At 48.4% G+C, this 13,017-nt stretch overlaps 1 protein-coding gene across 1 annotated transcript in view; it reads left to right on the top strand.

The window, feature by feature from the left end:
• The window catches only part of FAM227A (family with sequence similarity 227 member A), a gene marked incomplete at both ends in the record, with an annotated part of 46,309 nt that overhangs the window by 14,455 nt on the left and 18,837 nt on the right, over positions 1-13,017 (top strand). Inside the window, 5 exons of the mRNA XM_081311925.1 lie at positions 616-717; positions 1,189-1,293; positions 3,550-3,673; positions 6,026-6,133; positions 7,869-7,933. Coding sequence (XP_081168051.1) covers positions 616-717; positions 1,189-1,293; positions 3,550-3,673; positions 6,026-6,133; positions 7,869-7,933 — 504 coding nt within the window. The remainder of the gene's footprint in view (positions 1-615; positions 718-1,188; positions 1,294-3,549; positions 3,674-6,025; positions 6,134-7,868; positions 7,934-13,017) is intronic.

Genomic DNA, 13,017 nt, shown 5'->3' with positions numbered 1-13,017 from the left:
ATGGGTTGCTGAAGGTTGTTGTCAGTTGGCCCTGGGGATGAGAGCTGGAGCAGCTGGCATGGAATCTCAACTAGAGTTAGTGTTCCAGTCCTGGCTCGGCCACTTGCTGGCCATGTTACTCTCAGCTCGTCAGTCCTCAGTCTCCTGACTTTTCTAGCCTCTCATTTCCTTGTCCGTGATGGTGGATGTGTATCATAAGATTATTGAGGGTTAAATGGGAATACATAAAACACCTGGCTTAAGGCCAGGAAAATTGTGGGCACATACTACAAGATTAGGTGGCTTTTTTTTTCTTTCTTTTTTTAAAATATTCTTTAGATGCTAATGAACCTTTATTTTATTCATTTATTTATATGTGGTGCTGAGAATTGAACTTGCTAGGCAAGTGCTCTACCACTGAGCCATGACCCCAGCCCTGAGCAGCTTTTTTGATGACTCCAAAATATGGACTCCAAAGATGACTGGCAGGAGATGGTGCTCTTTGTAACAATAGCAAACCACCACAGCACGGGCGGGAAGGCAGGTTTTGAGTGAAGACAGTTACGAATCTGGTTGTGGTTCAAGGTGAATTTAAAAAATAAAAATAATATAGATTTTGTGTTTTTCTTCCCCAAGTCTTTCTGTTCAGAGAGTGAATTAGAGAAGTTTCTCTCTTCTCCTTCTCCCAGAACCTTGTGGCTGGATAGCTTTTGGTGGATGTTTCATGAAAGGTACCAGGTAAATGAGGAACTGATTGTTTCTTTGGTTTGCTTACTTTTCTTTAGAACAAGTTCCAACCTCTTTAACCTGAGCTACCAGCTCCTTGGATCCCGTGGATCACCCCTGCAGGCTCTGTTGTCACTCTGTCTCCTCCCTACTCAGGTCTCACCTGTGGACCCCACACATCATCCATCACCCAATGTCCTCTGGCTCCCCCAAGCTTTAGGAACTAGTCCACGCTAGGTGACTGGCCCAGGACAGTGCTGAGAATAGAACTCAGGACCCATGACCCAGAGTTGGTGTGCCTCCTTCAACAGCACACTGCCTCTGGGCACACGCTTTGTGACTCTGATGCCAAAGATGAGTCGGTTATTTCATAAAGCATGTGGGGTTCATTAGCTGGAGAAGAGGATCCCTGAAACTGAGAGTCATGCTTGGCTGTCTCAACAAGGGACTCAATAATTCCTTCCCCATTTCTGTTCCCGGCAGCCAAACAAGGAGGTCCAGAACAGGCTTCTCGACAGGATAGCCCGGCACTACGCCTTCCTCTTGTTTCATCAACCCAGATCACATTTCGAGGAGGCACTCTTGAAAGTGAGTATCATCCACTGCCTAGGAAAACATGATGTTGGGTTTCTGTTCACCTCTAGTGTCGAAGGATGCCCTAAGCATCCTTTACATAAAGCAGTAAGTAGAAAGTTGTGGTATCGTCGCCTTCTTCACAACTAAAATACGCAGGGTCACTTCAGGTGAACTGGGCTGAACAAAATAATCACACAGAGACAGAGATACCTTTTTCTTTGGGTCCTCTGACCTTAAGGCGGGGGTGGGGGGATAGGGTGGTGGAGAGAGAGAGTGGGAGGGGCAGATGCTGAACCCTTCCATTGAGGAGAAGCCATTCAAATGAGGCAAGGGGTCAGGTTTCAGGGGGTTGAGTCTAGTTTTGTGATGTCTGCTGACAGCAGGTGACTGACATCTAGGAAGGCCACACCCAAAGGCAGAGCAAGAGAAGGGGACATACAAAGGGCATTTCCATGGAACATTCTATCCCAAACAGGGCAAAGGAGTAGCATTACAAAGGAACAGGTGAATGTAGCTTCTGAAGACACTCCTTCTACTTCCTGGGCTGGGACAACGCCCAAGTCACCACGAAATGCAATGACTGGTCAGAGCCTCTTGCTTCAGGATGGAAGGTGTGGGTCACTCAGAGTGGCTCCCCACATGGTATCTCTGAAACCCACTTACAATGTAGCAGCTATGAAAATATAATAGAATTCTCCATACCCACAGGAGAGCTGTAATCATATATTTTAAGTGAAAAAGCAATTCATACAACTCTATGTTCAAATATATACACAGTCATGCACCACAAGTGACAGTTTGGTCAACAGTGGATTGCATGTTATGGCTGTGACATGAGATTATATTTCCCAGGGACATCCCAGCAGTCTTAGTTTATGTAAGTGCACTCTGTGGTGTTCATTCAGTGACAAAGTGAACCAACAATGCACTTCTTATAACACAGCCCCATTGCTGGGTGGCACTTGACTGTATGTGTACGTGCCAAAGAAGAGAAGAAACTTTGAAAAAATATTTACCAAACTCTTAACAATATTTATCTCTGAGGACTGCAGTTATGAGAGTCTTTCCTTTTCTATTTTATATATTTCTGTGAGATTTAAGTAAGCCTGGAATGTTAAAATTAAAAGTGTGAACATACACATGTACTTTTTAGATGTGTGTGAACATAAGTACTGAAGGGATTGCTAGGAGAAAACATGACTGTATACTTTACATGACTGGGGTGAGGGAGGGCTTTCTAAATATGACTTGGAGGAAACAAGGGAAAAGACCAATAGTTTAACTATATAATTTTAAAAAATTAATACAGATAAAATTAAGAGGCAAATGACACACTGTGCAAAAATCCTAATGGCACACATGTTACACGATATAAAGGCCCATTACCGCCTTGGCCAATGGTAACAGGGGGATGTATCTCTTGCCATCTTGTTGGCTGCACTTTGGCCAAGCTGCAGAAGGGGCTAACGGCTCACATAAAGGGGCTCCAGGGAGGGAGGAGGCTGTTGGCCAAACATAACTTGATGGGTGAGGAGCAACCCTCTTATAGGATAAAGGGATGTGGAGGCAGCGGAAGACAGACATTACTTCCCTTAAGAACAGGAAGTGGGGCTAGGGATGTAGCTCAGTGGTCAAGCGCTTGCCTAGCATGTGCAAGGCCCTGGATTTAATCCCCAGGGCTGCAAAAACAAGAAACAAACAAACAAAAAAAAAAAAAAACAGTCAGAGCTGTCCCCAGCACATCTTGGTGGCACATGCCTGTAATCCCAGTAGGAGGCTGAGGTGGTAGGAAAGAGTTCAAAGCCAGCCTCAGCAATTTAGTGAGGCCCTAAGCAACTCAGCCAGACCTTGTCTCTAAATAAAATATAAAAAAGGACTGGGAATGTGGCTCACTGGTTTAGTGCCCCCTTGGGTTCAATCTCCCGTGCCAAAAAAGGAAGGAAAAAAATAGGACTGTGGCACAGTGGTACTCGCCTATAATCCTGTGATTCCAGGTTGGGGCAGGAGGATTACAAATTCAAAGCCAGACCCTTAGCAAGACTCTGTCTCAAAATGAAACATAAAAAGGACAGGGGATATAGCTCAGTGGTAAAGCACCATGGGTCCAATCCCTAGTACTGGGGCGGGGGGGGGGGGCAGAAAAGAGAAAAAAGAAAAAAACAGCAGGAAGGCAGCTTCTTGATGGAAAAGAATTTTAGTGCGGGTCCTTTCTGAATTCAGGGCTCTGACATGTCGAGAAGGTTGCCTGAGCTCTGCTTGTCCCCCTAGAGCTTGCCGTCACTTTTGAGCAAAGCCCTGTACACCAGCTTCTGCTGCTGCTTCCCACAGTCCTGGTTCAACACCCACGAATTCAAGTCGGACATCTGCGACACCATCAACCTGTGGATGACAGGTGAGAGCTGGCTGCTGCTCCCGGGGGTTGCAGTTCCGGAAGGATGCTGTCCACCAGAGCCTAGGTGACTCTCATTGGCCATCACGTGCCTTCATCAGGGCCATCTTCCTTTTCTTTCCTAAATACCAACGAGAGTACAGTGTCTGGTGAGAGCCCCAAGGAGCATGAGTTTTCCTGCTGCCTCAAGGCAGTCCCAAGATACCCCTTCTAATCCAGGTTTGGGCCCAGCTACATCTACAGGGAGCTTGGGAGCCTCTCTTAACACATACCCAAGTTTCAGCTCAATCCTGATAGTTATCCACGTGTCATGGGTTGAAGGACTCAAAAGCAGTAGCTGGTTAGATAATCCCAGCTTTCTACCCTCCATGTGACCAAGGGGCCCACCATGGCCTCTCCATCCACCACCCACAGCCACCCTTCAGTGCCCTTCCCCATTGCCCCAGCTCAGCCTAGACATTGCCTAAGGTCATTGAAAACTTCTATTTATTGCAAGGTTCCTTTTGTGCCAGATTCTGTGCCAAGTAAGCACTTTTAACCTGTCTTCTTGTTCTGGGGTTCCCAAAGTCCCCCCACACACATTAGAAGAACTCACGGGTCTCAGCACACAGCTGAAGTCACGGCTGAGCTTTATGAATAAGGATGCAGTAAGGATACTCGGCTGGATCCCAGGGTGAAAGACAGGCTCCTTTGTGCTGTCCCCCTCCCACAAAGAGTCCCACGCAGCCACTCTTCCTCCTGCCATGAAAATGTAGCAACTTGTATGTGATGTTGCTGCCCATTAAAGATGCAGTGGACAAAGTTTCATCAGTACTTCTCACAGTTCTAGAAAAGAAGGTGTGTGGCATAAGCCACACCATGCAATCTGGGCACAGTGAGCCCTCTTGGTATCAGAGAAAGTTTTCTATCAATGTAAGGAACTGTTTACCCGTCAACTTCCCAGCCACCAGCCAAGAGCCAGTCTAGCAGGCTTTTCTAAGGCCTCTCTAAGGCCAGCAGTCTCAGACCTGCTGTGCTAATGTTTTTCTTTTCTTTTCTCTCTTTCTTTCTCTCTCTCTTCCTTCCCTCCCTCCCCCTCTCCTTTCTTTCTTTCTTTCTCCTTCCTTCCTTCCTTTCTCCCTCCCTCCCCCTTCCTTCCTTCCTTCCTTCCTTCCTTCCTTCCTTCCTTCCTTCCTTCCTTCCTTCCTTCCTTCCTTCCTTTCCCAGGACCTCACACGTGCTAGGCGAGCACTCTACTCTGAGCCACAACCTCAGCCCCCACTAATGCTTTTCTTTTTTTTTAATTAATTTTTTAATTTATATATGACAGCAGAATGCATTACAATTCTTATCACACATATAGAGCACAATTTTTCATATCTCTGGTTGTGTACAAAGTATACACCAATTCGTGTCTTCATTCATGTACTTTGGATAATGATGTCCATCACATTCCACCATCATGGTTTTCTGAAACCCATTTAATCCTCTTAACATGGAAGATCAATGAAGTCCAACAGCAAAGGAGGGGCAGGGATTAGTTCCAGGGCTGGTCCCTCCCAAGCTAGGCCTCTGACCACTGTGGCATTCTGCCTCCTGTTCTCTGACCCTCGCCTTGCTCTTCCTTTTTCCCAGTCTTTTGCCCAAGGCTTTATCTTCTTCCAACTCATCCTCAGTAATCAAGGATTCCATTGGCTTTGTCCAAGGAACCACGGCTTTGCTCAGGGGCCCAAGTTTCTTAAGGATCCTTAGAAGCGTCACCGTTCCTGAGAACCCATTTCTGACACTTAACTGAAAGTGTCATAACACGTTTAACAACCTTTTTTTTTTTTTTTCTTATTTCTTTTCCTTGTAGTGCTGGGGACAGAACCCAGGGTCTTGCACATGCTAGGCAAGCCCTACCTCTGAGCTATATCCCCAGCTCCTGCTTAACATTTGCTCGCTACTACCTATTATGCACCAGGCCCAGCAGGAAACCCCGGAGGCCAAAGATGACTAAGATCCAGCCCAGGCCACCAGAGAGCTCATGGTCCAGCAAATCAGGGGCGGTGGGGGAAACGAGAACTGTAGTGCCTTCACATTTACACAGCACGGGAGAGTCACACACCTGTCATCTGACCTCAACCCAGCCATCCATTTGGCAGGGAAGACAGGGGAGGCAGGTGGCATCAGGCCCCATTTTCCAGACGAAGATCCAAAGTCCTCTAGAGAGGAAGTGACACCTCCAAGGCCACAGGCCAGCCTGGGGTTGAGTGGTACTGGAAGCCCCACCGCCCCAGAACTGGCAGGGCCTCAGAGACTCTGTCTTCCTCTGTCCTGGGTGGTCTGCCTCCCTTCTCTTTGGCTAGTGCCCTTTCTGGCTCTCCACTCCCTTAGGGACATATCCACGCCCCCAGGGCTATAAGAGCTGGGACTACTCGGAACTGGATCCAGAGAGATTCCGGAGAGAAGAATTAATTTTACAGAGAAAACGACTGGCAAAGGGTAAGATACCAGTTATGGGTCCCTCTGCCACACCCAGTACCATTTATGGAGACAGAGGGAGTCAGAACATTGATGTCCCCAGGCCAGATTCTCTTTTAGGGACTCTCAAACCAACTGAAATGTCAGTGCCTATGAGCTGCGGTTAGAGTTCATGCAGCACATTTGTGGGCTGGGAGGAAAGGGTTTGATTTTCAAATAGCAGATTCCTGTGAACGGGTGTCCACGGTAGGCCGGCACTGTGCCGGGCGCGCTCTCTGTTTTATTTCGTCCTCTTGACAACCTGCTGCCACACTATCCACCTCACACCACAGTCAGGAAACTGAAATTCAAGGAGCACCTTGCCCCAGGTCACTTGTTTTTATTTCACTCAACAGTCACATCACAGGCCCTGTGCTAACCACCAAGGGGCACAGTGGTGGAGGCAAGCCAGCGCCCTGTCACCATCCATAATGTAATCATGGCACAGTGGCTTGGGCACTGTAATGAGGGGCACAGGATGCAGAGGCAGCACCCAGAGGCACACCCAGACAGCCCCCCATGGTCAACGAATGCTCCTGACTGAGATCTGAGGGTCTCAGGCAGGGGAAGGGGAGGACTCGTGTGGTAGGAGGACCAGCAGCAACGTCTCGGGAGACAGAGCGAGTCGGATTTGCTGCATTGTCCAAGTCCCCAGCAGCTGGGGTAGCCCAACTCGGGCACAGGGAAGAGAAAACTGCAACCCTCGGCACGGAGCAGGGCACGGCTGTTGTCTGGAGAAGCTGGCACAGCCACCGCTTATTCAGGCTAGACACACTCATCCGTCAACTTTCTGAGCCTTCACAATTACTTACCCACTTAGCAGACAGGCTTCCCAGGGGGCTTCCTGCCTCTTCTTTCCCAGCAGTCCCCAGGGCAGACCTACAGCCTGGCCATCACCTGACTTTTCTGCATACTCACACACAGATATTTTTCTTTTTCTTTTTTTTAAAACACATTAGTTGTAGTTGGACTCAATATCTTTATTTATTTATTCCTATGTAGTGCTGAGGATCGAACCCAGGGCCTTGACTGTGCTAGGCAAGTGCTCTACCGCTGAGCCACCACCCCAGCCCCAGGGATATTTTTCAATGTGGAAAAAAAAAAACCCTAATTTTAATTGTCTTCATTTAAAAAAATTCCAGTGTTGCCTATATTCAAATTTAATGACATTTTAATGAATATTAAGTTTAACAGGTTATGGGCTTAATAGTTGTTTGTCATTTTTTGTGGTACTGGGGGTAGAACCCCAGGGCCTAAGCACGCACTCTTCTGCTGAGCTACAGCCCTAGATTTTCTTTTATAAGGAAATTCATTCATTTCACCCCACATTTACTCATTATGATTTTGTAGGGTTCCAGGTTGTTTTTCTTTGGGAACCAGTCCTTTTTTTTTTTTTTCCCATGAGAGTTGCATGCTTGCCTGCACACCGCAATCTCCAATCCCCGGATGATATTGCCTTTAATTAGCTGGACAGCCCTTCATGATAGACAGTATTCAAGCTCAGGATCTGAGAGGTGAGGTGACTTGCTGAGGTCAGTCAGCAGGTGGAAGGCACAGAGAGGCTCCAGATGACCTGAGACTGTGCTCAGGGGAGAGTTTGGTGGGGGTAGCTTGTGGAGTCCCTGGTGGCAGGAAGGGACTGTCTCCAAACTCCTGACTTCAATCTTGGCATCCCATGGCCAGAAGGGACTAAAGAACAGCCTCTTTCCTTCCTTAGGAAGATATTTCTCTTTCTTCACTCCTAAGAAGACGTTCCAGGGCAGGAGATCCCACTGCCCTCAGGTAAAGGGGGAGGCCTAGACCGGGACCCCTGGAAGCTCCAAGCTGCAGACACCTTGGATCCTCTAGAGCATCAGTGGCCTCTTGTCAACAGCACATCTCTGTGCCCCTGCCCTGGTTCTACCTCATCTTTTTAGTGAGGGGTCCTGTAGGCCGCAATGGCCTGTGGAGCACTGAGGGGCCACCACAGAAGCACAGCAGCAGGCCAAGCACAGTGACACACGCCTGCGATCCAGCTGCTCAGGAGGCTGAGGCAGGAGGATCGCAGGTTTGAGGCCAGCCTGGGCAACTTAGCAAGACCCCGTCTCAAAAAAAAAGGACTGGGGTGTAGCTCATTGGTAGAGTATCCCTGGGTTCAATCCCCAGGAGCACAAAAAATAAAATTAGATAAATGAAAAAAGAAGAAAGAAAGGAAGGCAGTCAGCAATGGGGGAGCAGCAGCCCAGCCTTCTGCCCCGGCTGCCATGCCAGGGGGCTTCCTGCCTCTTCTTCCCCAGCAGTCCCCAGGGCAGACCTACAGCCTGGCCATCACCTTGACCCCTGCTCTTCCTCTGCCCTTCCTCAGTGTCCCTCCTATAGGTGCTGTATTCTTGTCTTTTCAGTCCTGCCACCCTGCTCACTGTATCTCCTGTGGCAGCTGCCCTGTCCCCCCACCCTGAATGCCTCCTTACAGCCCAAACAAAACACCTGTCACACCGAGGAAGCGTCCTCTCACTATTGGTGTGGACTTTCCTGCAAGGTCTTGTCTGGGCTGGTCCAACCCATCTGTACCCACGGGCACTAGGGGCTCCTGCCACAGGCCTCTTCCAGTTCCTGTGGGCACTCCACTCTCTGCCCAAACGCGGCCTGGATCATGCTGGTGTTCGGGGTGAGTTACCATCTCACCTGCCCTTGTTAGCGTTTTTCCTAGAAAAGTCACATGGGTAGCATGCGATTAATCAAATGCCACAAATCATAGCTTTTTTTTTTTTTTCTGGAGAGCTGGAAAAAACAAATGTCCAAGGCATAGTCTGATGAGATGAATGAAGCCTTTCCCTGCTTTTGTAAACAGAATTATTGTACACTGCCAAGCCCACTTATTTACTATCTCTGTACTGAAATAGCAGAGTTGAATATAGTGATTATTGAGAACCTGCGACTGGCAGAGATAAATATTATTATCTGTCTTTTTTTTCCTTAGAAGAAAAAAATTTGCTAATTCCAGGTCTTTCTTTCATCTTCTTATTCTCCTCCTCTTTCCTCTCTTTCTTTTGTTTTTGAAACCAGAGGCAATCTATCACTGTACCTCATCCCCAGCCATTTCTATTTTATTTTGAGACAGGGTCTCACTAAGTTGCCTAGTTTGGCCTCAAACTTGCAATCCTCCTGCCTCAGCCTCCCAAGTTGCTGGGATTACATGTGCCCCTGTGCTTGACCCCACCCCAGGACTTCTTAAAAGACTTATCTGTCCCCACATCTCCTTTCCCCACCTTGCAAGTGTGCCTCCAATTGGGGCCCTAACCACGCTGGCCATTGGGCCACTCTTGCCACCTGGAGGGTCAGTCCTACAGAGGGTTTCACAGGATAGGGCATGCCCACTGTCTTTTTTTTTTTTAAATTACATTTTTAAATTAACACATAATTGTCGTACATATCAGTGAAGTACAGTGATGTATTAACACCTGCATACAGGGTTCTCACATCCGTGTGATCAGCATTTCTGTTTCCTTATTATTTCTCTAGTGTGGAGCCTTCGAGTCTCTCTCTTCTAGATCTTCAGGAAATGGGCTCTTGTGAACAACCCCACTGTGCTGCACGATGCCTTCCTTCTAACTCTCCTGCTACCAGTTATCCAACCTCTGTCCCACTGCCTGGCCTTGCCTGGCCTCTAGGAATCACTCTCCTGCATTCAGATGGACCTTTCTTTTCTTTTCTTTCTTTCCTTCTTTCTCTTTTTTCTTTACTTTTTTTTTTAGCTCCCACATGTAAGGGAGAACCTGCTTTTCTTTCTTTTTCTAGCTTCTTTCCCTGTGTATCCAGTTCCATCCATTTTGCTGCAAATGACAGGGTTCCATTCCTCTTCCTGGCTGAATGGTACTGCCGTGTTGTACACATCCTGTTTTCTTACCCACTCGTCCCTAGATGGCCACCTAGGTTGATTCCATGTCTCAGCTATTGGGGATAGTGTTTCAAGAAACCCGGGAGGGTGGGCACCTCTTTGATGTCCAGATTTTGCTTCCATTGGTTATGTACCCAGAAGTGGGGCGGCTGGATCATATGGTAGATCCAGTTTTAGTTTCTTGTCTTTTCTTTTTGTGGTACTGGAGCTTGAACCCAGATCACTCTTTCTCTCTAAGCTACATCCCTAGCCTTATTTTTACTTTTTTAAAGATCCCCTCCCCCACCTATTGTTTTCCACAGTGGTTGGACCAGTGCTGTCCCTTGTTCTCCTGGTAACTCGGCTCAGCAGTCCTGAACGTGCATAAGGCCTGGGTTTGATCCCCAGAAATGTAAAAAAAAAAAAAAGTGTCTTGATTTCTTGATTCTGTGTTGTCACACAGTTGCCAGAACTTCCTTTGTCGCTCGATGCCCATTCTCAGTCATCTCCGGTGGCTCCCTATCCTGCTGATCCAATCTGTCCTGGGTCCCCTTCCCTGCTGTATTGATTTATTCTCCCTTAGTGACCTCAGAAGGTTTGGTGGCTTCAAACGCTATCCATATGCTAGTTCCCCCCAGACCTTCCCCTCCTTGGCCTCTCTCAGAACTCTCTGTGGGCTCTCAGCTGCCCTCGGCCTCACCAGGGGTGCCTCACATCTCCCTGCTGGCTCTAGGAGCCGCCACCTGGGCTCCTTTTATCTGTAGCCCCAGCCTCGTGTCCACACAGGAACCAGAAGGACTTTTGCAGACAGACATTAGGTGGGGCCATTCCGTGCTTAAAACCTCCAACAGCTTCTCATTGCCCTTGGAAGAAGATCTGGTCTCGTTCCACGGCGTGAAATGCCCTGCAGAACCGGCCACCATGGCCTTCCCTCCCTTGATACCTGACCATCAGCCCACGGGATGTCCCTGTGCCCCTTGGACACCCAGACATATGCCCAATGGGCCTTCGTGCTCCTTGTCATCTTTTCTGGAAGGTGCTTTCCTCTGGCTTCTGAGGGATGTCTGGTTCCTCCTGTGCTTCAGACTCCAGCTCCACTGCCCAGGCTGCCCCGACTCCCTGCCCCTCACCGCCCCTCAGCCCACTCCCTTCCTCTGTCCCGTGCTTGTCCTCTTCCACACGTCCAAGGGTTCAGGTATTGTTTAGGACGCCCACACCTTAAAATGTAGATACGCAGGCTCTCCATGTCCTCCATCTCCTCGCCTCGTGGTCTCTGAGGACAGGCCCAGCACAGAGGGCACCGAGCAAAGCTTTCTGGCCTTCATGAATGAGGTCACATACTCACCTACGAAGCTCTTGGCTGCGCTTAGCATGTGATGGGGCTCTACAAATGTCAGCTCCCAAAAGTACAGACGGAACAGGTGCTGTGGAGGGACACTTGTCACTCAGAGACCAAGATCAAAATATTCTTCAGTGTTTGGGTGCTGCCTGTCACAACTGCCAGAAACAAATGCATTGCTTTGTACGGAGATATGTAAAGCCTTCTGACGGTTATTTCAGCAGCTCAGTGAAGAGATTCAATTTTCTGCCCCCAGAAACACAAAAGATAGAACATTCTGGAACCTTGAAAGCAGCTGAAGCTTTAGTGGCCAACCAGGAGGGGAGGCAGAGCTTCTCTGAAGGGGAACTTGGAACTGCTGTGAGGCAGCAGGAAAACTCTCACTCACTGTCCTGTCTGCTCAATGGAGCAGCTGGTAGTGTTCAAAATATGCTTTTCAGTGGCCACAAACAGTCTAAGGGTTCATAATTCAGAGGTATGTGTTCCAATTTCTCTAGGACTGACCTGCGGTCTGCCCTTGGAGTGTTGGGGATTTGCCAGGAGTGAGAAATTATCTGCCAATCTGGCTCCTTCCGTGAGGCTCAGCTGTAAATTAGGGCTCCTACCTGTTGGAGACTGAGTCATTCAATTGTTTAGTGAATCTTAGAGAAGGCAGTGAAAGGTGGGTGGTCTCTGTAAGGAGGAATCAGGGGTATAGGGGTTCTAAGGGGTTCTTTTTTTTTTCTAAGGGGTTCTAATACCCCTCAGGAAGTGCTTGCTACTCCTGAACTATTCAAATTGGTAGGAAAATAGGTTTTATTCAAGGTCAACTTTGAAGGAAGATGGAAGAAACTTAATTATTTCAAAAGTTCCCTCTTCACAATCCTGGAAGGTGAGCAGGATCTTAGAGAAGAGGCAGGGCAGGAAGTGAGACAAGAGGCAGGAGATGCACGTATGCAGGTTTAGTTAGTCCTGCTGCACGGGCCCCAGCGGGCAGCTCAGCTCCCAGCTGCTTTGGCGCCTTGTCTGCAGCAGAGGAAGGGGTGAAGAGCCTCCGTGTTCTCATCGGCAAACTGAGCCCCACAACTGGTATCACCTCTTACAGATTCTATCTGGGGATAAATAACATCCCATAAATTGTTTTATAGTCATGTCCTGTGAGAATGTCTCTTGATTCCACCCCCACCCGGGATGGGGACTGAATCCAGGGGTACTTTACCATCGAGCCACATCCCCAGCCCTTTTTATTTTTTATTTTGAGACAGGGTCTCACTAAGTTACTGAGGCTGACCTTGAACTTGCAATCCTCCTGCCTCAGCCTTCTGAATTGCTGGGATCACAGGCCTGCACCACTATGCCCATCTTGTTTTAGAATTTTAACCAGAATTTTCCCAAGTTCCAGAGCGTGATCATTAACAATAATGATCTAAATTCCTCCAGCTCCTTCTCATACCTGCTAGCACTGGCTCTGTGCAGCCCACTCCTTTCCCTGGCACCTGTAGGCATCCCAGATTGTATCTTGTGGTCGCTCCAAACAGGCTCCCCCTGCTCCTCTGTCCCCATCACCTGAGCCCTCAGCCAGGTGACCAAGTGAGGTGAATCAGCCCTGTCTTCTCTGTGCTGGGTGAGGGCAGTCTTCCTTTACCTTGATCCTAACCATGGTCACCTTGCCTCACCCACACGTGTGGCAGC

This window comes from Spermophilus citellus, assembly GCF_964194105.1.
Source record: "Spermophilus citellus genome assembly, chromosome: 10".
Classification (NCBI taxonomy): Eukaryota; Metazoa; Chordata; class Mammalia; order Rodentia; family Sciuridae; genus Spermophilus; species Spermophilus citellus.
The sequence above is the reverse complement of the archived record's forward strand: the minus strand, read 5'-3'. Positions and strand labels throughout refer to the sequence as shown.